A 27,104-nucleotide genomic window follows, 5' to 3' on the forward strand; every position below is an offset into this window, starting at 1 on the left:
GGGACGCTCACCAAGGGAGGCAAAGTTACCTTCAGAGGTGGAGGCAGGTGGGATTCTGGGAAAGGACAGAAATGAATAACTGAGCCAGGCAGTGCTCGGCGGGGTCTCTACAGAAGACTTGGGGTGCTGTCCTCCCACAGGGCCCCCGGCAAGCTGGGCCACAGAGAGAACAGCCACAGGGCCAGGGCGCTGTCCCTGAACCACGAGCAAAACGGGACAGGGAAGGAAGGAGAGTGGAGAGGAAGAAGGTCAGGGAAAGTAGAAAGGGCGTGGGTTTTTAGGGAAATGCGCCTGTCTTGGAGTGCACAGTCCTGGTGGTCATGAATGAGTCACTCGACTTCTCGGCGCCTCAGTTTCCTCATCTGCAGTGGAGCATCTGTAAGAACCCAGCTGGAATGGGGAACTGTGCAGCGGGAGGGAGCGCCCACGCCTGTGCCTGGGCATCGCTGCACGTGCCTTCAGTGTCACGGTGCTTTGTTCTCTTTGGCAGTGGACAATTTCTCTCCAACTCGAGGAGCCTGGGCCTTCCCCGATCCCCACCCGGCCCCCTGCTCCCATCCGAACTGGTTCTCAGGACTGCATTTTGAACAGGATTGCAAACCCTGCAGAATGGTCCCCCGGCGGGGCTGTGACAGGCAGGGGTGGGCCAGGCCAGGCCTCGAGGGCCGCAGAAGCAAGTTCTCCTGGGCCACTGCCCACCTACCCTTCCAGCTCACCGCCACCACCTACCTTGGCCACTGCCTGTGAAACTAATGTGGCCAAAAAATGTATTTCTGAGAATTCAAAAGTATACCTTACAAATGTGCTGTGGGGATTAAATGAAATAATATATATATAGGAACGTGTGTAGGTTATTAGCAAGATGCCTGCAGCATAATAAATAATTACTAGCTGTTATTGTTATTGTCGTCATTACTTTTGCTTCTGTTTTTCTCCCTCTCTGATTGCAGACTGTTGTCTGCCTGTCTTCCTGGGGGGAAGTAGGCATAAAAGGCCAAGCGGACCCCGCTCCCTCTGAGACTGCAGAGCGAGGGGGCTTAGCCTCCGAGCCACCTGAAGGCCTACAGAGAGCTTGTAGTTCATGACTTGGGGATGAAGTCAAAAGATCAGGAGCCGGGAAGGGGTAGGAGCACAGAAGGAGGTGGGTAAGGAGCCAGGCAAGAAGGAAAGCAAGCTCCAGCCAGCGTCTCTGCCTCTGGGCCTGCCTGAGACGCCCAGAGCTCTGCCCATTGGGTGCTGGCTCTGGAGACCATGGAAGGCCCCTACTCCAACTCCAAATTCACTTTTTTTTTTTTTAATACTGGGGATTGGGTGTTTACACTGAGCTACCTCAGCCCTTTTTATTTTGAGACAGGGTCTCCTTGAGTTGCCGAGGCTGGGCTAGAACTTGCTAATCCTCCTGCCTCAGCCTCCCAGAACACATTCATATTCTTCCTCCCCATCCCCTGCTCTGCATCTCCGAACACTGAGGTCATGCTGCCAGCCTGCCCGAGGCCCGCTGTCGCTCCTCATGAACGCACCTCTGTCCATTTCTGAGCTCAGCCCACAGCCTGTTTGGGGCTGTGCTATTCCCGCTTGGCAGCAGTAGCTGAGCTGTACGCGTATAGCTGTCACAGCTTGCGATATGTTTGCCAAAAGCAAAATGAAGGTAGACACGAGTGACCTGTTGTTTCGTTGGGGGTTTTAGTTTTAATTGGCGTATCTTTGGAAAAGTGTTAATGTCATCCAAACACGGCATGAACTGTGACTGCCTTGAAATACTTGTTTGAAAAGTTTCCTATGGGAGAGGTAAAAGGGCTCTAAGGATCCTTGAAAGAGCTTGTCTGCGCCTTAGAGACTTATTAAAGCAAGCTTTTCATTTGAGTCTGACGTCTGGATTGCGCACTCTGACTTGAAGTCCTTCATTCTTCCAAATGTAAAATGCCCAGCGTCCCAGTGGCCCCATCCAAGGTTCACGCGGTTACAGAAGCCTCCCAGCAGATGCGGCCGGAGATAGAGCTTTCCTGCAGACGCGGGGAAGTGCTCCTACGGCTGGGAGGGTCTGCAGCTGCAACTGCAAGCCCTGCTACCGCTCCCAAGTGGCTCAGCACAATTCTAATGCCAGCTCGGTCTGAATGTACACTGGAATAAGAATGATGCCAGACTTGGTAACACGCCTGCAATCCCAGCACTAGGGAGGCTGAGGCAGGAGGATCACCATGAGTTCAAGGCAAGTCTGCGCTATATAGTGAAACCTTGTCTCAAAAAAAAAAAGAAGAAAAGATGATGGCTGATGCTTATAGCGCTTGCTGTATGTAGTAGGTACAGAATTGGTGCGTTATGTAAACCATGTCATTTTTGTCACCCCCAGTAACAGCATGGGGTAGATTTTGTTTTAAGCCCATTTCACAGATGAGAGAACTAAGAGAGGTTGAGATTTGCCAAAGATCACACACAGCTAGTAAATAGTGGAGCCAGGATTTGAACTCGGGTGTAATCCTACGGTTGGCCTGTGTTCTGGACCACTGTCTTTCTGTCTGCTGGATTCATGAATATTACAGAGTGGACAGTATCCACTGCATCTGAAGTCATAAGGGCCTGAGCACATGCACATTCTCACTGGGAGTATTCTCCACTAGGGACATTTGAAGGACAATTTTGTTGGCCCCTGCACAATTTTCCACAAAATTTCCTCATTTTTGATCATTCCTAGGAATCAAGGACACAGGAGCGCTTGCATATGTGAACAAAAAAATTTACACACATCTTCATCAGCATCATTTGTAGAGACAGTTAATACCCCCTAATAACGCTAGTTAAATGGAGTGCTATGGAATTCTACGTATATGTCCAGAAGAATGATGTGTTTTGCTTTTTAAACAATTAACTGTGTACTCATGAGTATTTGGATATGGCCATTAATTAAACCAGAGCCTTTCCATTCCTTTTTTTTTTTTTTTTTTCTGGTTTTTTTGAGACAAGGTCTTGCTACATATTTCAGGCTAGCCTTACACTCACAGCAATTCTCCTGCCTCAGCCTCACAAGTGCTGAGACCACAGGCGTGCATCACCACACCCAGCCTCTCCATTCCTATAGAACTTAGGTTAGATCAGAGAATGCTTATGCTTCAACAAAAATATTTCTTTTTTTTTTTTCATTGAATAGCATGCATGATCACAAAAAGGAACAAGCTGCTGATAAGACAGATGTTGTGTAGGCGCTGGACAAAATGATTTATAGCCAGAAGCTGTGATACCCACATGTATTAGCTTCAGCTTTCTGGGAGCCTCCACAGAACCAAAATATACAAACAGAATTTCATCATCAGAAATAAACACTAATGGAGAGTCCAAAATATCATTATTGAGGTGTATGCTGCAAAAGCACAATCAATATGTCATTAGCTAGGACCTGAGAATCGAGATTTAATTGTGAAGTAAAGTGAATCTGCAGGACCAGCTACCTCTGTGGCCAACTTAACCTCACCCACACTGATTTTACTTTTTAGTGAAGTATTTCTTCAAGGGCAAAGGACTTTCAAGGAACAGTATTTTGTCACTTACACCTCACATCTTGGACCTAGACCTGGCTTACCATAATTTTGCAGATCTCCAACACTTTGAAAGCTCAACAAGGGCTGGGGATATAGCTCAGCAGCACAAGTGCCTGCCTGGCAAGCGCAGGGTCTTGAGTTTGATTCCTGGTACCAAAAAAAAAAAAAAAAAAGTTCAAGAAGGGAAGAGCTATGGTGTTCAGCATATATGGTATACAGTCTATAACACACACTAGTGAAAAGCCTCCCACATGGTACACTACTAAAGTACTCCCTATATATGGTATTAAGCAAAATTGTTAAAGTCATGGCATAAAACAAAATATGCAATATGGTGTGACTTTTGTAGGGAAGCTGTAGACAGCATGTGCACACATAGATGCATTACATGGTGAACGGTCAGAAAGAGTCACACCAACTGTCACATTCTGGAGAAGAATAAGACAGAAGGCGGGGTAGATGTTGTAGTAGAATATGCTCAGCGTCTACATTGTGTGCTTCTGTGATGCTAAAGTTGTGCGCAGTAAGTGTGTATGATTCTGCAAGTGAAAAGCAAAGGACAGACAAAGTAGCCCAAGGTCGGACATGTAGGCAAAGCCCAGGAAGTAAGATGTGTTCATGGAGGCCGAGGGAGCCATTGATGGGTAGGGAATGGGTATGGTCCGAGTTATGGGCTTGAATGCAGAAGGCCTTGGAACCTGCTGGTATGAGGGGCAGAGCTGGAGGAAGCTCGGAGTCCACTCCAGGCAGCCGGTGAATGTGCCTGGAGGCCAGACGGGCTCCCTGGAGGTGGACCAGGGCTCAGGGGTCAGATGAAGGGCTCTGTGTGACATCCGCACGTTATAGGAGATACAGAGCTGGCATTCAGGAAATAGTTCCTGTTCTACCCGTGACTTTGTGGAAAACAGCTTCTCCCAGTTATTCACCACATATTTATTAGGAGGGATACATTGTAAATAAATAAATCTTCCTTGAGAAATGTAATCACTCAGGTGGCGCTAGGAAATGCTTTTCCTGCAGACTTGTGCACGTGCGGGTGTCTATGTATCTGAAGATTCTTTCCTCCAACCCAAAGTGGGCACCCCAGCGACCCTGCACCCAGGGAGGCTGTGACCTCTGCTGACTCATCCTGTGGGCCTAGCACCTGCCCGCCGCCTCCCCCATGACCCTCTGTGAAGGCCTCAGCCGTGCTGGAGGTGCATGGCCCCTTCCACCTGATGACCCCCCTCCCTGGTGGCAGAGAAGACACACTGGTCTGAGAAGGCTTTTCATCATCCTTGTCCCAGGGTCTGGAAGACACCTCTAGCCTCTTTCCTCAGTTTCCTCAGGGCTGTGAGGTTCTCTAGGCAAGTTATGCAACCAAAGAGAAGTTCACCATTTCATCCCAAATATGTTCCAGGCACCTACTGCCAGGAGCAGCTCTGAGGACTGGGGTGTAGCTGCGGGCCAGCCAAGCAATCTCTGCTCCCCAGGAACTCGGGGATCTGTTCATGTGCCTAGAGAGCTCTTCATTCCCCAGCTGGTGACCTGCTGGAGTCTTCTGTGTATAACAGACGATGCTGAGCCCGAGCAGGGAAAGGGGATGTCTAGGGCCAGCCATCCACCCTAGAGAAAGCCTCTCCCAAAGCCAACTTTGGGCTTGTGTGGGCCTTAAGCTTTGCGAACATCATGACATCTTTCACCCCTGTGTAAAGCTAAGACACCCAACCAGGTCTCAACGTAAAGTGAGATCAATGAAGTTCTGATTTTTACTCCATATTGACTACTTATTGCTTTCTTTCAAAATGTCAATTACTCCTGTAAAAATTATTTCAGGTTCCCCAGGCTTTGATAGCTCTCTACACAGTGTCCAGAGCAAAAATAGAACAGAATTTCATGAGTGGGACAAAATATGTGGACCTTGGGCTTTATTCCAACCTCATTGTCCAAGGGACAGAGTCTCAACAGCAGGGGAGGCCAGAGGTGACAGTCTTTGGGTTAAAGTCTTGGCAGTATTGTGGTGCCTGCTGGCCTGGAGCAGGCCCCACTCAAGGCCTGGACACAGACACATGACTGGCCCTGCAGGCTGAATGCAATCTGGAAGTCTGGCCAAGAAGGTGAAGCCCAGGTCAGAGCTCTGGTTCTAGTAGGGGAGGGCCAGGCTGGAGACCAAAGGAGTGGCTGTGTGGGCTCATCACTGTCCAGGCCAACCAGGCACAAGGGACACTCAGTCCTCCTGATGTTTCCCCTTCATGGGGCAAGATGGTGCACACCTGGGCAGGTAGAGTCTCAACAGCAGGTAAAAGAATGGTGGTAGACAATGTCGCTGTCAAATCCCTCCTATTCCCATGAGCCCAAGTCTGTTCACTAAACACTTGTTGTTCTTTTTTGCAGAGTGATGAGGTCCTCACTGTCATTAAAGCCAAAGCCCAATGGCCAGCCTGGCAGCCTCTCAATGTGTAAGTAGCAAACAGCCCTGGCCCTTCTGTGTCCTATCCTAGCCTTGTACTGGAAGCTGCCTACCTGATGGCTACCACAATCTATTTATGTTATTAAAGTAAATCATGAACCAGCAGGTAAAATACTGCTCATGTGTGGAGCATCGTGCATGCCTCTGTTTTTCCTGTAGTCCTCACTCATGCCCTCAGCCACAGCAGATCAAACATACATTTGCCCTAAGAGCACACAGGTGTACTCCCTCTAAGTGAGTATGATTCATGAAAGCTGGACTTACCCTGAATCCCATTCTCAGTCTCCATCTCTTTTACTGTATGCTCTCCCTTGAGGACTTCATTGCCCTGGAGATTGGTGACCAGAGACATGCTAATAGTTCCCAACCTAGAATTCCCATGGATGGATGGATAGGTGGATGGGTGGGTGGGTGGTTGGATGGATAAATAGGTGGATGGGTGGATGGGTGGTTGGATGGATGAATAGGTAGATGGGTGGGTGGGTGGTTGGATGGATGAATAGGTGGATGGGTGGATGGGTGGTTGGATGAATGGATAGGTGGATGGGTGGGTGGGTGGTTGGATGGATGGATAAGGTGGATGGGTGGGTGGGTGGTTGGATGGATGGATGGATGGGTAGGTGGGTAAGTGGATGGATGGATGGATGGATGGATGGAGAGTGATACATACATCAGATCCATCAGTTTCTTGGACACTTCTCCGTGGATGGCCCACATGTCCTTTAACTCACTATGTCCAAAATGGAACCCATCACCTTCACACAAATCAGTTCTTCCCCATGTGGAGAAACTTCAAAAGTACAGTGAGTCCCAAAGTCCTGTTGACCTTATAAAATTAATCCCTGTCTGGCCATGCTCCTGCCATTAGTTCAGACCACCGCTATCTTTTCATGCCTGGAATACGTCACCTCTTTCTTCTTCTAGAGTCCCTCCCAACCCAACTCCTCATCATATTTTTCCAGAATGATTTTTATAAATCTGATCCTATTGTTTCCTCCTCTTCCTAGAATCTGTCTGTGACCCTTAGCCTCCAGGACCAAGTCCCCACCCTTAGTTTGGGTTACCAGTCACTGTGAACATGAACATACTTTCGTCCCAGCGTGCTTCTCCAGTGGGCTCGTTTCCTCTGGCTCCCCACTCTGTACCTCCCTCTGGCTACCCTAAGTCCTGTTCAGTTCCTTGAACAACTTTTAATTTCCACTCATCCTTGGAGAAAAACGGTTTATGGAAAATGCTTGGCCTGCCCCTCTGTGGAGCAGTCTGCATCCATAACAGTGCTATTGACAGCAACAACACAGGGAATGCACAGATCCTGCTCAGCTGGAGAAAAAGCAAAGGCAAAATGACAGGAAAAACTCACAGGACGTTAGAAGGAACACTCCCCAGAGTGGGGCAGCGGGAGCTCGGGAGGAGGAGCACTCATACCTGGTTAGCCAGAAGAGGAAAGCTGTTGCCTGCCGCTTACTCATTTAACAAACTAACGGCTCCACACACAGCTACTATTGCCAGCCTTATACGCAGTCCCTGCTGTTCGGCTCCGAGAGGAGACAGACAATAAACAGAGTTCCCTCACTCCAGGTCTGCCCTTTGCGTACATCCCGATGGCACCGTATACACAGAATATACAGCCCACAGTGTTGTCATGGTAGACCTGTACACTCCAGGGCCATAAGCAGCAGGGTGAGGATGTGAGCCGTTCCGGAAGCCAGGAGGGGTGGGGCCAGCCTGGGATGGGGAGAGGTCGGCAACGTGCAGGAGTACACATCTGGAACGGGAGGGATGCTCCTTGATGATCATGACTGGCCCAGGTTGGGAGTGCTGAGCCTGAAAGCCAACATCTGAGGCGGGAAAGAGAGCTGATCCTTGGATAGCTGAGAGAAGGCAGCCCAGCTGGCTGAATGGAGACCTTCAGGCCTGCAGTGATCACCAATACTTGCCCCGGAAGCTCACACCTGCTGCCCCCAGCACTCTCCTGGTGAGGAAGTATTTGCTGTCTCGTCTCCATCCCACCAGAAAGGGCCCTGCGACTCACCCTTGGTGCCTTCTGCTTAACTGACATCAGTTAGCAATCAGGTCACCCCGAATCCATTTGCTCCGATTGCGCGGGTCTCCCTGGCTTCTCCTGGTTTCCAGGCCCCAAGAGCTAAATGTCAAAAACCTCTCCAAGAGAATCCTCCAAGAGAGCAGGTGCACAAGGGCAGGTATGGGTTAGGAGCATCCGGACCACAGTTTGTGGGTGCCCATTTTTATATCTCTAAGGAATTCTTAAACTTGGAGGACCTGGGGTTAGGAAAAATGTCACAAAGCCATGTACATTTAGGAAAGAGAAAGGAATGGAGGGAGAGATTAAAGAAAAGAGATGGGGAACTATTTTTACTTCAAGCATCTACTAGTTGCCCAAGTACCCCAGGAGGTACTTACATCTATTAACCAGCTCAATCCTTGTAGAAGCCTTATGAGGTAAACCCATTTTACAGATGGTAAGACTGAGACTCAGAGATTACAGGTTCAGTGTCATCATCCAGGTCCTTCAAGAGTGAAACTGGAGGGCTGGGGATTTAGCTCAGTGGCACAACATCTGCCTGGCAAGCATGAGGTTCTGAGTTCGATTCCTGGTGCCCCCCCCCCAAAAAAAAGAAGAGTGGAACCAGAGCTCCAACCATATCCAGCTGACTGTCTCTAATGTTTTTACACTTCACCATAGTACCATCCCTCTGGTTAAGGAACAACTCACTCTTTTCTCACTTTTTAATTAGTCAAGACATATGTATCTTCCAGTCGGGCCTCTGATCAGCATGAACAGTGTGGCCACATTGATTTGTCTGAATTCTGCCTCAAAAGCAAATGCAGTACAATCTTGCCTTGACTGTGTATCCTTCTCTGTCACTGATTAAACAAATGCTTGTTGAAGGTCTCCTACAAAAACGTGCCATGAAAGGTACTTGGGGATACTGTGGGGCACCTCGGAGAGTTACTTCCTCATGGAGCTGACGTTTAGCAGGGGAGATGTTTGCTCAGTGGTGGCGCAAATAAATGTGACACGGCCGTGAAGGAGAGGCATGAGGTGCCACGGCACTGTGTGAAGGGACCTGAGCCAGCTCGGGGGAGTAGTTGTGGAGGAAATAGCAATGGGCTCAAGATCTAAGGAATCGGGAGTTGACTGAGTAAAGAAACACACAGGGGAGAATACCCTCAAAAACCCAGAGAGACTATGTGTGCAAAGGCCCTCTATGAAGAGGAAAGAGAGGATAGTTAAGGTCTTAAAAGGCTGCGATTGTAACTGGATCCAGAAATCAAACATGAGCTTGCTGTGGGACCAAGCAGGCAAAGTTAAAAATTTTGATTTTTCCATTAAAAGGAATGGAAAATCACTGAAGTGTTTTAAGCAGAAGGATGATATGATCAGATTTGCATTTAAAAAACAATAACACTCTGGCTCGGATGTGAAAAGGTAGATAAGGTGGGACCAGCGAGGAGGCAGATGCAGTGGGCTAGGTAGAAGAGGACTGCTGGTGACTGGGGCGGGTGGGCGGGTGGAGGGGGTGTTGCATAGCTGTGAGCAATGCATTTAGGTTTTTTGTTGTTGTTGTTGTTGTTTTGGTACCAGGAATCGAACTCAAGAACTTGCGCTTGCCAGGCAGACACTTGTGCCGCTGAACTATATCCCCGGCCCCCAGCAATGCATTTAGGAGGCACTGCCCCCAGGCTACGGTGACAGGGTTAGAAGGGGTCAGGGAGACACAGTGGTCCAGATGCTGCATAGGTGTATTGCTAGCCTGAACACGGAATTGGTGGTGCCACCCGTAATACTGGGGACATTCAATGCGTTTGATGGGAAAGCCCACGGGATGGGTTCTGACAGTTCCGTCGGTAAGATATCTTCAAGATATCCAGATGGAAAGCAGGACATGGTGGTGCATGCCTGCAATCCCAGCACTCTGGGAGGCTGGAACAGGATTGCAAGTCTGACCCCAAGCTGGGTGACTCAGAGAGACCTTCTCTCAGATTTTAAAAAATAAAAAGGGCTAGGGATGCGGTTTAGTACAAAGGTTCTGGGTTCAATCCTCAGTTGCCAACCCCCCAAAAAATCCAGAGAGAAGTGTTAAGTACCCAGTCAGTTATAGAGTTCTGAGTTTCAGGGCGAGAATTCTGTGCTGATTTACAGTACTACTCAGTTCACAAACTCAGTTCTCTCCGCGATCCTGCTCCCACACCAAACTGGATGAGAGCCGAATGAAATTTCCCCATAAGGCCAGCCCTGAACCAGCGTTGAATTTGATTCGGTTCTCGTCCAACTCAGTTTGTGACCAGAATCATGGAAAGAATCACATTTGTGAACCAAGGTACCGCTAATACAATTGAGAATCATGGACGAATGGGAGACACCAAGGCCAGAGGCATAGAGGACAGAGAGCTTGAGAATAAGATGGCTGAGGACTGGGTCCCAAAGAGCGCCAACATTTCATGCTGAGGAGAACTTGTGTGCACAGGAAACAGAAAAGAAACAACCAAGAGATCCACAGGAAGCTTGGCTTCCAGAAGAAGCCAAGGGAAGGGTATTCAAGGAGAGCTGTCAGCTGGGGCCCATGCAGCTTGGAGAGCAGGTAGGCGGGGCTACAAAACACTCCTTGGATTTCTGCGTGCACAGGTCACATGTGACCCTATTGAGAACACTCTCCGCTGAGGGACACGGAGACACCGCACACAGCACGTGGAATGTGAACGGGGTTACGGAGTCAGGATTGCGGGCGATTCTTTGGCGCAGTTTGCTGTAAGAGAGAAGAGACTGGGCTGTAGCTCCAAGCAGATCAAAATCAATGGAGCTTTTTTTTTTTTAAGCTATCTTATTTTTTCAAGGTAGAAGAGACTTCCTGGAAAACTGCAAGAAATATTTTGGAACAGCTTCTCACACTTCACCCGTCCCTCAGACTTTCTGCGACCCTAGCAGAACATCATTGGTGGCAAACACTCAGACCTCCCAAACACCCGGGACCGCTCCACTCCGCGCTACCCGCTTGTTAAGGGAAAGGAATTTTCCTTTGATTCTTCCCATTGCCTAGGCTCCCCTTTCCTCTTCCAAATCTCATTAGGAAGTCAAATTAGGAAGCCTACACGAAGCCAAGTTTTGTTTTTGCGAAGCAGCCCTGCCCCTCCTCCCCCAGCCTGCTCAATTGAGGTTAATGGGATTCCAGCCTCCCTCGGCCCGGTGGAAAGCCGGGGTGACCTACTTTGTTGAAACTGACTTGTTTTTCAATGATCTTCATCTTTATCCCCAGCACCACTTCTCAAAGGACAGCAGTGAATGAACAAATCAGTTGCTGACTTGTTTGGTTCAATAAATCAAGCTGCAGCTCCGACAACCCGGTGCACGGGCAGAGACCGGAAAGACAGATTCTGAGCAAATCTTGCATCCTTCACGAGTTCCTGTGGCACCTAAGTGGAAAATGCCCAGGTTTCCTGCAAATCAGTTCTGAACTGCCATCACCCAGTTTCTCCGGTATGGCCTGAATGCTAAGAATTGCTTACTGCCTTTCTTCTAATGAACCCTAGGAAGGACTGTCACTGCCTGAATTACTCCCCGCCGCGAGGCTCAGCTAACGCGCGGTTACACGATGGTCAGTGTTTGGGAGGCCAGAGGAGGACAGGTGTGTTCATCTCCGAAATCCCAAGTCACAGTTTCCCCGGAAAGTCAGAGGCATCCTGCTCTAAAATCAGAGCTTGAATTTCAGCGCCTCCTGCAGCATTTGCTGGTGTCCATCGACGTCCTCAGGATGGTAGACAACAGGCCTTGCGTTGGAGGAGCACGTTGCAGGTCTGGGTGTCCAGAAGGACTCGGAGTCCTAGATGCCTCCTGGTTAGAGTTTTTAGTGCTGCAGGAACCACGCTTAAACCCTTCTCCATCCGCCCAGTACTTCAGCCTAATGAATGGCTTGAGCGCCCTCTCGTGACTGAGTTGAGTTCCTACAAGTGTTTAAAAAAAAAAACAAAAAAACGGGGATTGCTGTATTTGGAATACATGAGACAGAATGCCGCCAATGAATGGTTTAGAAAACTCTTCTCCGAGTCTCACTGGTGCTGGATCTGTACCTTTGGAAGGGAGAATAAATCTCTAAGAAGAAACATACAAGTCGTTTCTTACCTCTTTTATTTCTTGGTGTTCTTGGAGGTTTTATTGGGAAAAGTTGCATGAGAAGAAAAATCAGCTTTTACCAAGTCCTCGTTTGTGCTGGGCATCCTGAGGAATAATTTCCTCACAATAAACCCTGGGGGTTATGTGCACATTTTGCAGAAGTCACGTCTGCAATGAAAAGTGAGGTGAAAGCCCCTGTTCTGAAGCTGGTAAATAATGGCTGAGCCAAGGTTCAAATCCAACAGCGGTCTTGTCCAGTGCCCTGGGTTCTTTCCAAGGGCCTTTCTGCCTCTCAGAATATGAAAGGAGGGGACATTTCTCCTGCTCTCCTTTACTTTTCATTCTTCTGATGTGAATCTTCTGTCCACGGCATTCCTTTGCTGGGATTGTGGTCGTTTCCTTACCAATTTGCATTCTGTCTGCGTACGTATTAACACTTTATCAGTTACACCTGATGGAGACATGCGTCACCAGGTCATTTTTCTCTGCCATTCAGGTATGGGTTGAGTGTCCATTATCCAAAATGCTTGGAACCAGACAGAGGCGTCTGGGAGTTCAGATTTTTTTCGGTTGGAACGTTTTCATATCCATAATGAGATTTCTTGTGTGTAACATACACACCTTATAAACATAACCTGAAAGTAGTTTTATGTGATGTTTTGGGTGCACCTGCCTTTTGACTGTGACCCAATCTGTGAGGTCAGGTGTGGAATTTTCCATTTGTGGTGACATGTTGACCCTCAAAGTTTCAGATCTTGGAGCCTTTCAGATTATGGGACTAGGGACATTAAACATGTACTATTTTCATGATGAAGATGTTTTTAATGTATAATTCAATTAGTGTTGCCTTTGTGCTTGCTTTTATTATCTCAAAGCTGAGAAAATTATTTGTCTGACGGATTTCTTTGAAATTTTGATTTTTTTTATGGTCTGTTTTCTATTTGACTCTGGATTTGTTATTAATTATCCTCATTTGTCATATGATTTTTTTTTTAATAATAACCCAAACCCACTTGTTACATAATCTTTCCTTTCACCCTAATTTGAGTAACTTGTTTTGCATAAGTCTTTTCTGTACTTCTGGAATCTCAAATTTCTGCTCCTTGATTTATATTTCTATTTTACTTTGAATATTACACTTTTTTATTATTAGCCCTTATACTCTGGTTTATGATCTGACTAGATCCATTTCCTTTGCTAGAAAATGGATTCAAATTTAAATCCTAGATAGAAAAATAAAATCAAATTAGCAAAATGCCATCTCTTAGAAGACATGACATATAAGAATGATGACTTTTATTATTGTTTGAACAAATTAAAGAACTTTAATCCAATCTAGCATTTTCTAAAGAAAACTACATATATTCTTATCCATTTCATTATTTTAAATAACCATTTTATAATAGAAGTAACAAATACTTTCAAGTGATTTTTAATTAAATTTGAAGGTCAAGGAGAGGTACAAGAACTCCCCATTCATTTCCTAGATTAATTCATTTATTTCAACAAACATTGGAAGACAATGCAGTACATGCCAAACTCAAAACCAAGCAGGGAGATATAGCTCTCATCAAGACAAAATGGTCCCTAGTCTACTGAGAACTAAAGGGGAAGACAGCTATTACACAAATTCCCATGCAAGGGTGGACTCCGTAGGCTGTGGGAAGGTAGCATAGGAATCCCAATCAATCTATAGAGGTCAGAGATACTTTCTCCAAGAAGTAGTACACAAGCTGGGGGTCAGGGAGAAATGTCCCAGTCCAAGATGAGAAAAAGGACCAAGATGTGTGTGAAGATAATTGAAGATTTTCCCCTGACCCTTTATAGGGTCACATTTACTATGGCCAAGCTGATTTAGGCAGGGGTCGGTTGCTCTAAATTTCCTGCCCCTTAAAATACATACCAGGCTCTAGAGGGAACCTCGCTCAGGCTACAGATTTGGATATGACATTTAGCCCAGATGCATTTGTTTGGAATGACTTCCACAGGCTTTGCTCTTGCATGGTTATATCCATCAGCTGTACATGTATGAGGATGATGTGTTGGGCTCCAGCACATGGTGTGCTGGTTAATTTCTACAGCTCTGGGTTCTTCAGCAGAGCTGTCTTCGTTCTCTTAAGTTGTCACTATGAATTGTGTCACTTACAGGGTACAGGACATGAATGACCAACTTGACCCAAAAATCACATACTTAGGACATTGGGAAGGCAATAGGTGGATCATTTGGTCTCTATGGCAACAGAAGCCTGTTTCCCAAGGGACTGCTGGGCCCCCTAAGGGCCTGAAGGTCAAGGTCCCCAGGGCATAAACCTGTGCCACATATATGCCAGTGTTCTCGCTTGGCAGGCCTGTGAGTCCCTCAGAGAACAGTGCCACAGCTCTCCAGATGGCAATCCTTGTAGACGCCAGGACTCTACAGAAGCTGCTAAAACCACTGACCTACCTGCCAAAACATGCACCCATGGGAAAAGGAAATGAAATCTCCTCTCTGTGCTGAACTGAATAGCAGGCTGTGTCAGGTGATACCCCAGCAGTTTATAAAGTCCTCCTCATAAAGCCTCGCATTTGATCCTCACGTAGTTATTATTAGATGAAGACACTGAGACCCAAACGTGGGTGAGTGACTTGCCCAAGGTCCAGAGCTATTAAGAACTGTAGCTCAGGTCATCCATATGTGTTCATTTGGCCCACGGAGACCAGGTACTGGGGTACAACTTAGAGTTCCTGCCTTGAAGGAGCCCCCCGTCTGGGGAAGATGGGACAATAGGAAGCAATTACAGTCAGGTCTGAGGATAGGCTTCTGAATGATGTGTAGAAATGCAACACAAGGACACTCCGTCAGCAGGGCCTCAGAGGCTCCTGGAGGAGGTGACGTGAGCCGAGGCTTGAGCTCTGAAGGTCACCTGGGAGGATTATTAGAACAGACTCCTGGCATCACTAATTCAGTAAATCTAGGCAAGGCATAGTGAGCTGCATTTCTAGAAAGTTTTCAGGAGTCTGGCACTGCTGCTCCAAAGAGCACACTTCCCAAAGCACAGAGACGCTGGGCCACCGAGGCACATGCAGCTCGGCCTGTGCTCAGGCCGGCCTGGCTGGGCTCAGGGACTGTGGGATGGAGGCGGCAGGGAGAAGGGGAGAAATGGAGGCAGCACCAGGCCCTGTGGACGCGCTGGTTCCGAAGCCAAGGCTGGGGCAGGCTCTTCTCCATTCCCAGTGCAGGCCCCACACTGGCAGCAGCGGGTGTCCCTTCTTTCTGTCACCCTACAGTGCTTCTCTCAACACAGCAGGGGCTATGGATCCTTTATCCAAAGTGCTTGGAACCAGCATTTCACAGACACCTTACGTACAGAGCCTGAAGAGAATTTCGTATCATTTTAAGTAGTTTTGTGTGTGAAGTGAGTTTCATGGTGTGGATGTTTTCACTTGCAACATCTGGTCGGTGTTGAAAAAGCTTTGGATGTTGAAGCATTTTGGCTCTTAGATATTGAGATTAGGAATGTTCAACCTGTAATAAGAATAACAACTCGGATGCCAGGTCCCAGCCTAAAAATGAACGCATGCAAGTCAGCTCATTGGACACCCACAGCAACCCTGTGCGGTAGGCGTGTGTGATCTCCATTTTAAAGATTTGGACACTGAGGCACAGAAAGATTTGAGAATTTACCTAAGAACACGTAGCTGTAGGAGCTGGTGCCAAGACACACGCGCAGGCTTCTCCCTCTCCTGCATGTTGTTAAAGCCCAACAGTCCCGTTCCACACGCCCCACCAGGTCTGCAGTCGTCACTTTCCAGGGCCAGGTGGGGGCAGGCAGACGCAGATGGCCCCACAGAAGGCACAGGGACTCCCAGACAGCGAAGAAGGAACAGCTGCCAGCTGGACCAAGACCCGCTGTTCCCCAGCCAAGGATCCCCCATAATTAGCAGCCTGGGGGTGTCAAGTCATGAGGGCCTCCGCCTCTACAACCTGTGTCTCCAAATGCATTAACAGTTATACTTTTCACTGCTTCTCTCCAAACAGGATAATCCAGATCCCACAGGACTGTCAGGAGGGGAAAATGAAACGACATAGGTCAGCCACCAAGAGTGACTTTCCCTCCACAGTCCCTGTGGCGGGCTGCCACCGTGTACCCCGTGCAGCCTGGTTGCCCCTTGCAGCTGCAGACTTGGGATGCTATTTCCACCAGCTGGAAGCTGTCAGCCAAAGATGCCTGGCTCTGCAGCTGGACCCTGGCTCCCAACTGCAGGCAATAGCCAGGGAACCAGCTCGGAGCCAAGGCGTGCGCCCCGGTGCCAGGCCTTGCCAAAGGCAGCCTCGAGAGGGCAACAGGGGCAGCAGGAAGGACATCCTTCCGACGGCACGATGGAGTGAAAAGGAGGCAGGAGGAGAATTTGCAAGCTGGTGATGGGAAGAACATTGGCCTTGAACTAATATTGGCATGGGTTGCGGTCTCCATGCTGCTGCTTAACTTTGTGACTCTGGACAAGTTACAGGCACCTCCCGAGCCTCAGTTTCTTCCCCTGTAAAATGGAGCCAATGATCCTTACCCCAGGTCTGCTGTAAAGATTAAATGAGCATTTGTGCTTAAAGGCTTGGGACAGTAAGCCTCAGTAAGCAGTTTTTATTGGTAAAGTTCATCTCATATCCAACAAGTCTGGATACACACACAGTACTTGTTCATTTTTTCAAAAATGTTTACCAAGTATCTTACACTGTCCCAGCCAGTGTTTGGGGCACTGGGAAGAAAGCTATGCATGAGACGGACAAGACCCTTGCTTTCCCAGAGCTTGTCCTACTGTGACAGGTGACAGTCAATAATCCGCTAAAGAATAAATCAGCAAGCAAGCAAAAGAATAGTATGTGCTGTGGACACATTAAAACTGGATGGAGTGATAGCACAGGGTTCTCTCCATGTCTGCCCAACTGTAGGCTCAAAGATCGAAGCGTATAAACCAGTAAAGGCCAAAGAAACTGCCTCCTCTCTCAGCCTCCGCCTCTAGCTGTGGACAGGCTGGACGCCCCCAGAATCTGCAGCGCACGCTCCCCAGTGTAATGGGTTCTGTGTTTGGTTTCCAGGAGAGCAGCGCCCTCAGCTGAATTTTCAGTGGACAGGACACGCCACTTAATGTCCTTCCTGACCATGATGGGCCCGAGTCCTGACTGGAACGTGGGCTTATCTGCAGAGGATCTGTGCACCAAGGAATGTGGCTGGGTCCAGAAGGTGGTGCAAGACCTGATCCCCTGGGATGCTGGCACCGACAGCGGGGTGACCTATGAGGTAGGTGTGTGCCTGCAGCGGGGAGCGGCTCACCTGGTACAGCCGTTCTCTGGGTGTCCTGGACACAAAGGGAAGTCTGAGTCTTTGGGCTAGAAGAGGTCTCATCATCATGTACAGTAGGTGGTGTAGGGAGTATTCACGTAGTGGCCAAGACAGCACAAGGAAGGAATGGACTAAGGAGCACTTTTCAGGTCAGCAAGGGACAGCATGCCAAGGACGCGGAAGCGGAGACAGTGAGAACAGGGAAACAGCGAGAGAAGGAAGCCGATGAGTTTGCATAAGGCTGGACCAGAGTCCAAAGGCTGAGGAGTTTTACTGTTGTCCTGAATGTCCTGCTTCTCAGACATAACTACATTGAAATCTGGAACCAGCCAAAAATCAGTGAAAGAAGAGTCTAGAACAGACATCAGCATACTACGGTTTTGGAGACAGATCTAACCTACACCCTGATTTATAAATAGATGTTAAAGCTAGCTCTACTCGCCCATTAAATATTGAATACTCTGCGGCTGCTTTCCCTCTTACAAGAGCTGAGCTAAGTAGTTGTGACACAGTATGGCTCACACAGCCTAAAATATTTATCATCTGACCCACTACAAAAAAAAAAAGTTTGTGGTCTGGTTGGTAGAAAGAGCTCTGCATTTGAGCTAAGCTGGCTCAGCCATTTCTGAGCTGGGATGACCTCTCTGAAACTTGGCTTCTGCATTTTTGGTACAATCCTACCATGTATGTGAAAGAATGGTGAAGTATAGCTCTACACATGTCCGAGCACAGCATATCGTATAAGTACAGATTCTACAAGTACAGTTACCCTTGTTAAGTTCCTATCAGAATTGTCATCCTGATCCATATAACAAATTGCTTTATGATTTTTATGTTTTATTTCCCACTCTCTTTTTCCTGCAGTCACCAAACAAGCCCACAATTCCCCAGGAGAAAATCCGGCCCCTGACCAGTCTGGACCATCCACAGAGTCCTTTCTATGATCCAGAGGGCGGGTCCATCACTCAAGTAGCCAGAGTTGTCATCGAGAGAATTGCCCGGAAGGTACTCGGTTCAAGGCCATCAGAGGGACCAAGGAGACTGTGTACCTTTTGTTCTAGAGTCACAGGATCCCTGGCAGATAGCGCCTTGGAATATGGGATTCCTGGGCCTCCCAGTGTGTCTAGTATGCACGTTATATCTTGAGGTGTAAATGAACAAAATGAACCCAGTGGTGAGGTCCACTGCTCAAATGAATGACTGGATACACCACCAAAAGGTTTCATTGCAAATCCCACCGTCCATTACTAAAGTCTGTCATGGTCAGGATCCCTGCTTAGCAACTCCTGCTCTCTTACATTTCTTTTTCAGTCAGGTTGTCAGTGTTGGCCCAGAGCTCAACGACAGCGTAGGAGCGCACATCAGATTTTCTGTCCTCCTCCATCTTTCTCCTGCACATTTCCTCCTCCTAATGCAAGCCCTTCGGTTAAACTTCCTTCTGCAGGGGGAACAATGCAATATCGTGCCTGACAATGTTGATGATATCGTAGCAGACCTGGCTCCAGAAGAGAAAGACGAAGGTAAGTTATTCTCCTTCACCACAGGGGGCAACAGACACTGCCGTGACACTGTGAGAAGACAGTGTGCTCACATCTTTTAAGACCCGTACACTGAGTCTTGTCTTTTGACTTGGCAATCCCACTTCTGAGGATTTCACCTCAGGAAATAATCCAGAGGCTTGGGTGTAGCTCAGCAGTAATGCATATGCTTAGCATACATCACGCCCTGGGTTTAACCCCCAGTAATCTCCACCCACACCAAAAAAGGATTACAAGGCCAAAATTAGGTACCAATTATAGGGTTCCAATTATAAGGGTGAAGGTATGACACTGGAGTATGTATAGAACAGTCAATCCTTTAAAATGGCAATGAAAATGCATCTGAATAGGCTTCTGGACCCTAGCGTGGGCCTCTGAAGCAAGCACACACATCCATCCACCTCAGCAAGGCCAAGCTTCTAGTTGGGGGGTGGGGACATGACAGAGCCATCACTTGAACTTAATTTTGCTCGTAGAATCTGGAGCCAGATAACCTAGACTCTCACTAGTCCTGTGACCCTGGGGAAGAAGCTAACTTTTCCACTTCAGTGCCCCCACCTGTAAAATGGGCATAATAACAGAGCCCACCTTGCAGAAAGTTGTTGTGTAGCTCAACGGGATGAAACATGCAAGGTTGTTAGAATGGTACCATCACACGATACACACAGCAAACGTCAGCTCTCCTTACTCCTATCATGACCCTTGGAGCGGGTGGGTTATCACTGGAAGACAAAGTTGCAACACCAAAAAAGAAAGCCTTGTGCTTTCCAAAACTGCCTATGAAATGCCTGCATGAATGTGGAAACAATGTCTGCTAAGGTCGGGGTTGGTAATGAAAAGCTCTTCATGTGCTAGTAGAGAAATTATTCCCATCTTTGAGGATACTGAAATATAATGTTTAGAGGGAAGGGAATGGCTGCTGCCACCCCGGGAGCACTCAGGCTCATGCAGGCTGGCCAGGCAGCAGGACTTCCTTGTCCCCACGTGAGCCTATAGGGGGAGAGGGCCGGTTGCAGTTTTGCTGGCTGCCCAGGAAGCCATGTCAAACGCTCTTTGCAGATGACACGCCTGAAACCTGCATCTACTCCAACTGGTCCCCGTGGTCAGCCTGCAGTTCCTCCACCTGCGAAAAAGGCAAGAGGATGCGGCAGCGCATGCTGAAGGCACAGCTGGACCTCAGTGTCCCCTGCCCAGACACCCAGGACTTCCAGCCCTGCATGGGCCCTGGCTGCAGTGAGGAAGGTAAGGAGCCAGGCCAGACCAGCTAGCAGAGGCTCATGAAGGAAGGTCTGAAGGCAGCACAAGCCTCTCTCACCCAAGCAGGCAGAGACCCTGAGGTGGGGGCAGGGGCAGGAGGACCCTGACTGTAGTTGTCAGCGAGGTCAAACCCGAGGAGACCCCTTCCTGCAACATCTTGAGGGCTCCAAACACAGAACATCTTCTGACATCAGAAGACTTCTTAAGAGTGACTACACACTTCCCTCCCCAGACGTCTTATTTCCCTCCCCATAGACGTGTCTTAACTGCAACTACTTTTTAAGGAGCCCAAGAACAGACTAGCCAAGACAGTCTAGGTCTGTTGCCCTGATTCTGTCAACCCTGGTGGCCCTCCTGGGCATTCCACCTCAGCATGAGTCAGCGCAGTTGTGTTGTGTCACACCCTTCGGGCTGATTGCAGAAATTCTTGGTCTATCTGCAAGTGCTCAAAGGTCAGGCTTAAACTACACACTTGCAATGCCTGTGTCATGGTGACTCCGGCTTGCTGATTGCGATGCAGAGGTCACTGCCTCCCGAGAGCATGACTCTGCCTGGACAGATCTGTCGTCCTCCTCTGATCGTATCCTCTCGGGGCTACAGTGAGGTTGCAGGAAGAGAACATACAGGCTGACCTAGAAAAAAAACCCTCCAGGTAGAAGAGAACTGAAGAAAACTTAGCTAGCCTCAGGTCACACTGCCCCGGGCTCCTCTGCCTCTCCAGGCTGCACTCTCACATGGTTTATTGCTGTTTTCGCCCAAAATAGGGCACTTTGAGGGGGAAAGAAACCCTACTGTCAGAAAAGCCATTCCAACAAACAGGGCAAAAGTGATTGGCCTGTCAATGTTGAAGGCCTTTCCAGGGGCTGGGAGCTATGGCATAGGCCTGCAAAGTAGCTGAGGCCGAACTTCCTCCTCCACAGGGAAGAGCCCACCTTCACACTAGTCAGGTGGCCCCCAGGGGTGATGACAGCTCTAAACCGTCCTGGTCCCCACCTGTTCCTTGTACCCCTACCTGTTCCTTGTACCTGGGGTTCAAGCCACCCCTTGCAGAAATAGAGTTCTCCTATATACACATCACATCATCTTATATTGTGTTCCATTGCACAATAAATTGTTGGGGGGAGCCATCAGGGAAGGAAGCAGAGGTCTCTGGACATTCTGAAGGAGTTTTTACTTCATCGTATCACAGTAACTGTGTTTCTTAATGCTCTGTGCCAAACCCATTACCCCTACCCTTGATGTCGCTTCTTCCTTCCATCCTTCTCCCAAAGCGACATTAGAGGGATCTTTCACAAAGAAAAATCTAATTGCATGAATCCTGAGCTGAAAAACCTGTGGCTCCATATTGTCCATGTGCAAACTTCTCAGCTTACTAAACTGATAATGTGGTCCTACAATGAACCAGGGCAAAGACACTGACACACGTCCACATCTGGCACAGTATTGCACTGCGATGCTAAAAAACGCAGTCAGTGAGGGCACCTGAGGCCACTGTGGGGAAGTACTTGAAGGGTGGGGCCTTTAACACCTACCTCCTCTCAGAAGGCACACTCCTGCTGATGGTGGCCTGCCAGAGGAATCGTCTTGCCAGGCCATGGGAAGCCTGATCAAGTCCTAACCCCACCCAACTGCCTCAAACCAGAACATAATTATCTAACTTGATTGGACTTGCTGTCTCATTCACCTAGTCCCCAGGTCTAGCACGTGGCTCCCAACTGTAACTTCTTAGTGAACTGTAAACCCTGTCTAGCCACACTGTACCTAGGTTAAATACCGGTGTCCAGGCATCACACGTGTGTGAGCTGACAGTCTGTGGACATGTGCACTCAGACTTCAGTTCTTTCTGGCTTCATTTCCCAACACACACACACACACACACACACACACACACACACCAGGGGTGTTTGTACAAGCTGGTCCCCTTACCCAACAAAGGTGTACTAAAGTGTGCCTTCTAATGTGAGATTTTACCCAGAACTCCGAGAGCAAATTTTTCCCTGCTCTGTGCTGCCTGTACCTGCCCAGTTCTCTTGTCCTATCTTAGTGTCAGTTTATTCTTGTTAGCATAAGTGTCCATCTCACTCTCTGGAGAAGGGCAAGATTTGTATCTCACATAGCTTGGTAACCTCGGAAGATACCACTGAGTATTCGGGAAATTTGGGAATAAATAGATGGATGGGTGGATGGACAGACGACTTCAGTTCCCTCTTTTGTTTTTAGAACCAGAGCAGGTCAACACACACATCCAGCCATGCTCCCACCACCAGTTCTCTCTGTACCACCTGGGCAACAGGACCACCAAATCCAACAGCACGGCTCAGTTTTCTTTCCTCCAGCAATCTCAAGATGTCTTCTCCATGATCCCGGCCTTTACTAATGCCCATAGATGGCCCAAGATACACAGAAGGCTGCCGATATTGCCTTCGTCGTCCTTCTCCTGGCACACAGAAACAATTCCTTCCCAATCCCACACCAGACTAGGCTGTTTGTTTCCTACTAGCAGCTAGGGTATTGTCTTCTTGTTATCATCCTCATTTCTGTGGCTTCTCAGTGTAATCTGCTCATGGGGTACTGATCAGTCCTGCCAGGCTGTATCCTCAGGAACAAAATTTCCTCATCTACTGTGCTTTTCTAGACTAGGGAACTCACAGCTTTAGACAATAACTGAAGTCTCCGGTTCCTCTAAACAAAAGAGATTACACACCATATCACAGAATATATATTTCTTCCAGTGCTGTCCAAAAATAACTTTCTGCAGTGATGAAAATGTTCTACCTCTGCACCATCCAATATGGTAGCCACTGGACACTACTGAGCACTTATCGTGTGATTAGTGAGTGAAAAGCTGAATTTGTATTCGCTAGTCCTAGATGTATGATTCATTCAGGGTAAATAGATAATAATTTTCTTAAATTGTATGTAGACCAAATTATATATATTTGTGTGCATATGCACATATCCTATCCATTCAGGTGTCCTTTAAATGTATTTTCATGGACTATAGAGTAATCCTGAGTGCTCCACGCATCTGGACAAAGGACATTTCCTCTTAGAGAACAATTGCTGCTTTAGAGATTTAGACCACTTATTGTCGGCAGTCCTGCTTCACTGCCCAGCGCCCCATGGGTGCTGCTGACGGAAGTTCCCGGTGCGGTCCAGCCCCCATGTGGCCCTGAGCGTGGCTCGGTGTGGTGTGTTGCAGACGGCTCCACCTGCACCATGTCCGACTGGATCATCTGGTCGCCCTGCAGCGTCTCCTGTGGCATGGGCGTGCGGTCCCGGGAGAGGTATGTGAAGCAGTTCCCAGAGGACGGCTCCGTGTGCACGCTGCCCACCGAGGAAACGGAGAAGTGCACGGTCAACGAGGACTGCTGTGAGTGGGGGTGCTGCATGGGAGGGGCGGGGCAGAACCTGAGGCCTCCGGTTGGCGCAACTCAACTGCCCTGGGCCCCCAGCTCCCAGCAGCTGCCTGGTGACGGAGTGGGGCGAGTGGGAAGAGTGCAGCGCCACCTGCGGGATGGGCGTGAGGAAGCGGCACCGTATGATCAAGATGAACCCGGCAGATGGCTCCATGTGCAAGGCTGAGACCTCACAGACGGAGAAATGCATGATGCCCGAATGCCGTGAGTGGACGAGGGGGAGGGCACCAGGCAGGGGACCTGGGAAAGGTGTGGAGAATCAGCACAGCCTACCACCCCCATCCAAGTCAGAGGCTATGCACGGCCCACCGTGCTCAGAGCACTGCCAAGAGCTGGAGAGCCAAAGGTGTGTGGACACCCAGCAGGCCCAGGCCGGCCTCCCTCGGGAAACATTCTCAACGGCGCTGGTGTGGCACCCGATGGCCTCTGGGGAGAACGGGGCTGCAGCTGTGTTTCACAGAAGCATGTTTCTTGGAAGCTACTCTTAGGCAAGACACGCTTTCCCCATGCCCGGTGCACTTCCTGTACTTCGCGCATGGCAGGGCCACTTGCGCTCTCTGCACAAATGCACACAAAGGTATCCGAACCACAATTACACATTCAAGGGATTTCAGTATCAAAGTGTGTTTTTAAAATGTAGCACTGGCCCTATACATCAATCAGTACATAATTTTTTTTTTTTTTTTGGTACCGGGAATATCGGTGCATAATTCTTAAGCAGTAGGGGTGCTTGTCTTTAATAAGAGCCTATTCAGATGTTCAGTGCTATTTCACGTGGGAACTTGTGTGCTCAGATTATTGATCTCATCTGATATGGGGTCAGGACCACCACCTGGGGCACAAGAGCTGCAGGCTCTTGCTCTAAGCAACTCTCTCACTTTACTCCTGGAGCCAGAGCAGGGGGTGAGGGAGGAGCATTGTGGGGCCAAGATCACAGACAGCAAAGGAAGCCTGTTCTCAGGGGCAAATCTGGCTCTTCACCCAGACACCATCCCGTGCTTGCTGTCTCCATGGACCGAGTGGAGTGACTGCAGTGTGACCTGTGGGAAGGGCATGCGCACGCGCCAGCGGATGCTCAAGTCTCTGGCGGAACTCGGGGACTGTAATGAGGAACTGCAGCAGACAGAGAAATGCATGCTGCCTGAGTGCCGTAAGTCCTGGGTCCTGGAAGCCCCCCGCTTCTTTCCTCCTGAGTTCCTGAGTCCAGGGAGCTCTGAAACCAGCCCCATGCTGTGAAAGACTGTCAGAGACCCTGCAGAGACACTGACTCCTGGGGAGAAAGCGCATAGGGTTTGGATCTGTGTTAACATATTTAAACTTTCATCAATCTTATTACCATCTGCAAAACACACGAACTGCAGGTGGGTATGAAGTCTATCAGGGCCACATGGGAAACACCACAAATCAACCCTTAGTTGTCTCGCTTCCCCCACCCCCAATATAGGCTTGTCTGACCCATGAGTTGTCTTAGTTTTTAATTCTATTCCTCCTCCCTGTGACCATTTTATATACCCTTGAGCAGAGGCTGGACATTAAATCAGTGACTCCTGCAGCCTGGTGAGAAGACAGCGAGAAAGTAAGCCAAGTTCTCAGCACCTCAAGTGCTGACCACCTCAATCTCCTCCAAAATCTCTGACAGAGCCAGTTTTTCCAGCCAGTCTTTCAAGAGAGCTGCTTTTAGCTGGTGAAAGGGCAGGCATGCTTGCTGTGATTTATTTTCTGCCTTCCTCTAGAGTGCACCTGTAGTCTTTCACTGTAGCTCCTTCTTCTTGTTAGCACTCAGGATGCCTGCATGGTTCAGATCCCAGTTCTGTCCTTTACTGATCACTTCCATTCTTGTTCTGCAGTCCCCTCAGCTGGAAAACAGCAGGAAATACTCCCTAGGTTGCTCTGAGGGTTACTCAGTAACTGACAGTCTGAGCCTTGGACCTGGCAGATACAGACCTCAGTGATCTATACTCAGCTGCTGTGCCATTTCTAGACTTGGTTGTGGGTGCTGATCACCTGCACCATTGACTACTATTCAATCCAGCTCACCAGATTAGGGGCCCAGAGCCTTCTGACGGAGACAGTTACCAACTCGAGTCCTATCCAGAGTCAGGTGAAGAAAGTGTGAACCTATGAAGAACTTCCTGGGCTAGGAGCACTATTACTTTTAATCCTTACAATCTAATGAGAAAAATGTCCATTATGTCCATTTTGGAGGTAAGAAATTTGCCTGAGTTCCCACAGGGGTGAAAAAGCCTAATGCTATGAACAAAGTGAGGACTTTCTCGATGCAGTACAACCCTGGTTTTGCAAAGCTAATGGAGAGTTTAGAATCATTTGCCTCTTAGGACATATCCTGAAAGTCGGATCAATGTAATTCACCTTTGTGAGCTATGTGCTGGATCTCACACTATGGTAAACCATAGACACTGCTTGCTCCTGACCCTCTACTGAATTTTCTATTTCTGGTCCCTGTGTTTCTTGCACAGACCACCGTAGACAGGTCACAGGATGTCAAGAGCAAGTGCTGCTTAGGCTTAAGCAGAGCCACGACAGCCCTGGCATTGGTCTACAGGCTTATTGACTTTTCTTTCCAGAGGCAACAGTGAGGTAATGCGAGCTTGTCAGCCTTGCTCTGAAAACCACCACCAGTGAACTGTGGCTTTCCTGAGAAAATCTGGGTCCCTGGGAGGCCAGTCTCCGCCACTTGAGGCTCACCCCACAATATTCTGAGTTGCTGGAACAGGGCAAGAGCGAACACAAAGTCCTTTGATGCCTTCTTGACTCAAAAGAAGGCACAGAATACAGGTCACTCCTTGGTACCAATCCGACTTTCCTGCTTACCTACCGTGTGGCTGGGTGATGTCATTCTGCCTTTTGGAGCCTGTTTCTTCTATAAAAAGCCCTCTGTGGGCCTGAAATATTCAAAAGAACGTGACCACATCTTGTTTCAGCCCAGAGGTACCCACTAATGTCCATCTGTGTCTTGCCAGCCATTGCCTGTGAGCTCAGTGAGTGGTCCCAGTGGTCCGAATGCAACAAGTCATGTGGGAAAGGCCACATGATTCGAACCCGGATGATTCTCATGGAACCTCAGTTTGGAGGCGCACCCTGTCCAGAGACCGTGCAACGCAAGAAGTGCCGCATCCGGAAATGCCTTCGAAATCCATCTGTCCAGAAGCTGCGCTGGAGGGAGGCCCGAGAGAGCCGGAGGAGCGAGCAGCTGCGGGAAGAATCTGACGGGGAGCAGTTCCCAGGTATGGCCCCGGGTGGGGCTGCAGGGGCCTCCTGGTCAGGCCGGGTCTGCAGTGGCCTCAAAGAGTGGGAAGAGACTGCATTTTAATTCCGTTTTCTTTACATACAGTTTTTCTTTTTCCCCAAATATTAAGCATAGCTTATAAGAGGAGGAATTTTAGCAAAACTTTAAATAACATACCTAGCAAGCAAAGAGCCCTTAGGAATTTCATTCTTC

At 48.6% G+C, this 27,104-nt stretch overlaps 1 protein-coding gene across 1 annotated transcript in view; it reads left to right on the forward strand.

Annotated features, from left to right (window-relative positions):
• Spon1 (spondin 1, extracellular matrix protein) overlaps window positions 1–27,104 on the forward strand; it is a 295,302-nt gene that overhangs the window by 264,851 nt on the left and 3,347 nt on the right. The window contains exons 7-15 of the mRNA XM_005380330.2: window positions 5,907–5,971; window positions 17,187–17,388; window positions 18,295–18,435; window positions 18,875–18,950; window positions 20,028–20,210; window positions 23,428–23,598; window positions 23,681–23,848; window positions 24,630–24,794; window positions 26,626–26,889. Of these exons, the coding sequence (XP_005380387.1) occupies window positions 5,907–5,971; window positions 17,187–17,388; window positions 18,295–18,435; window positions 18,875–18,950; window positions 20,028–20,210; window positions 23,428–23,598; window positions 23,681–23,848; window positions 24,630–24,794; window positions 26,626–26,889 (1,435 nt within the window). The remainder of the gene's footprint in view (window positions 1–5,906; window positions 5,972–17,186; window positions 17,389–18,294; window positions 18,436–18,874; window positions 18,951–20,027; window positions 20,211–23,427; window positions 23,599–23,680; window positions 23,849–24,629; window positions 24,795–26,625; window positions 26,890–27,104) is intronic.

The sequence above is a fragment of the Chinchilla lanigera genome, unplaced genomic scaffold (assembly GCF_000276665.1).
Source record: "Chinchilla lanigera isolate Chin_1 unplaced genomic scaffold, ChiLan1.0 scaffold00013, whole genome shotgun sequence".
Classification (NCBI taxonomy): Eukaryota; Metazoa; Chordata; class Mammalia; order Rodentia; family Chinchillidae; genus Chinchilla; species Chinchilla lanigera.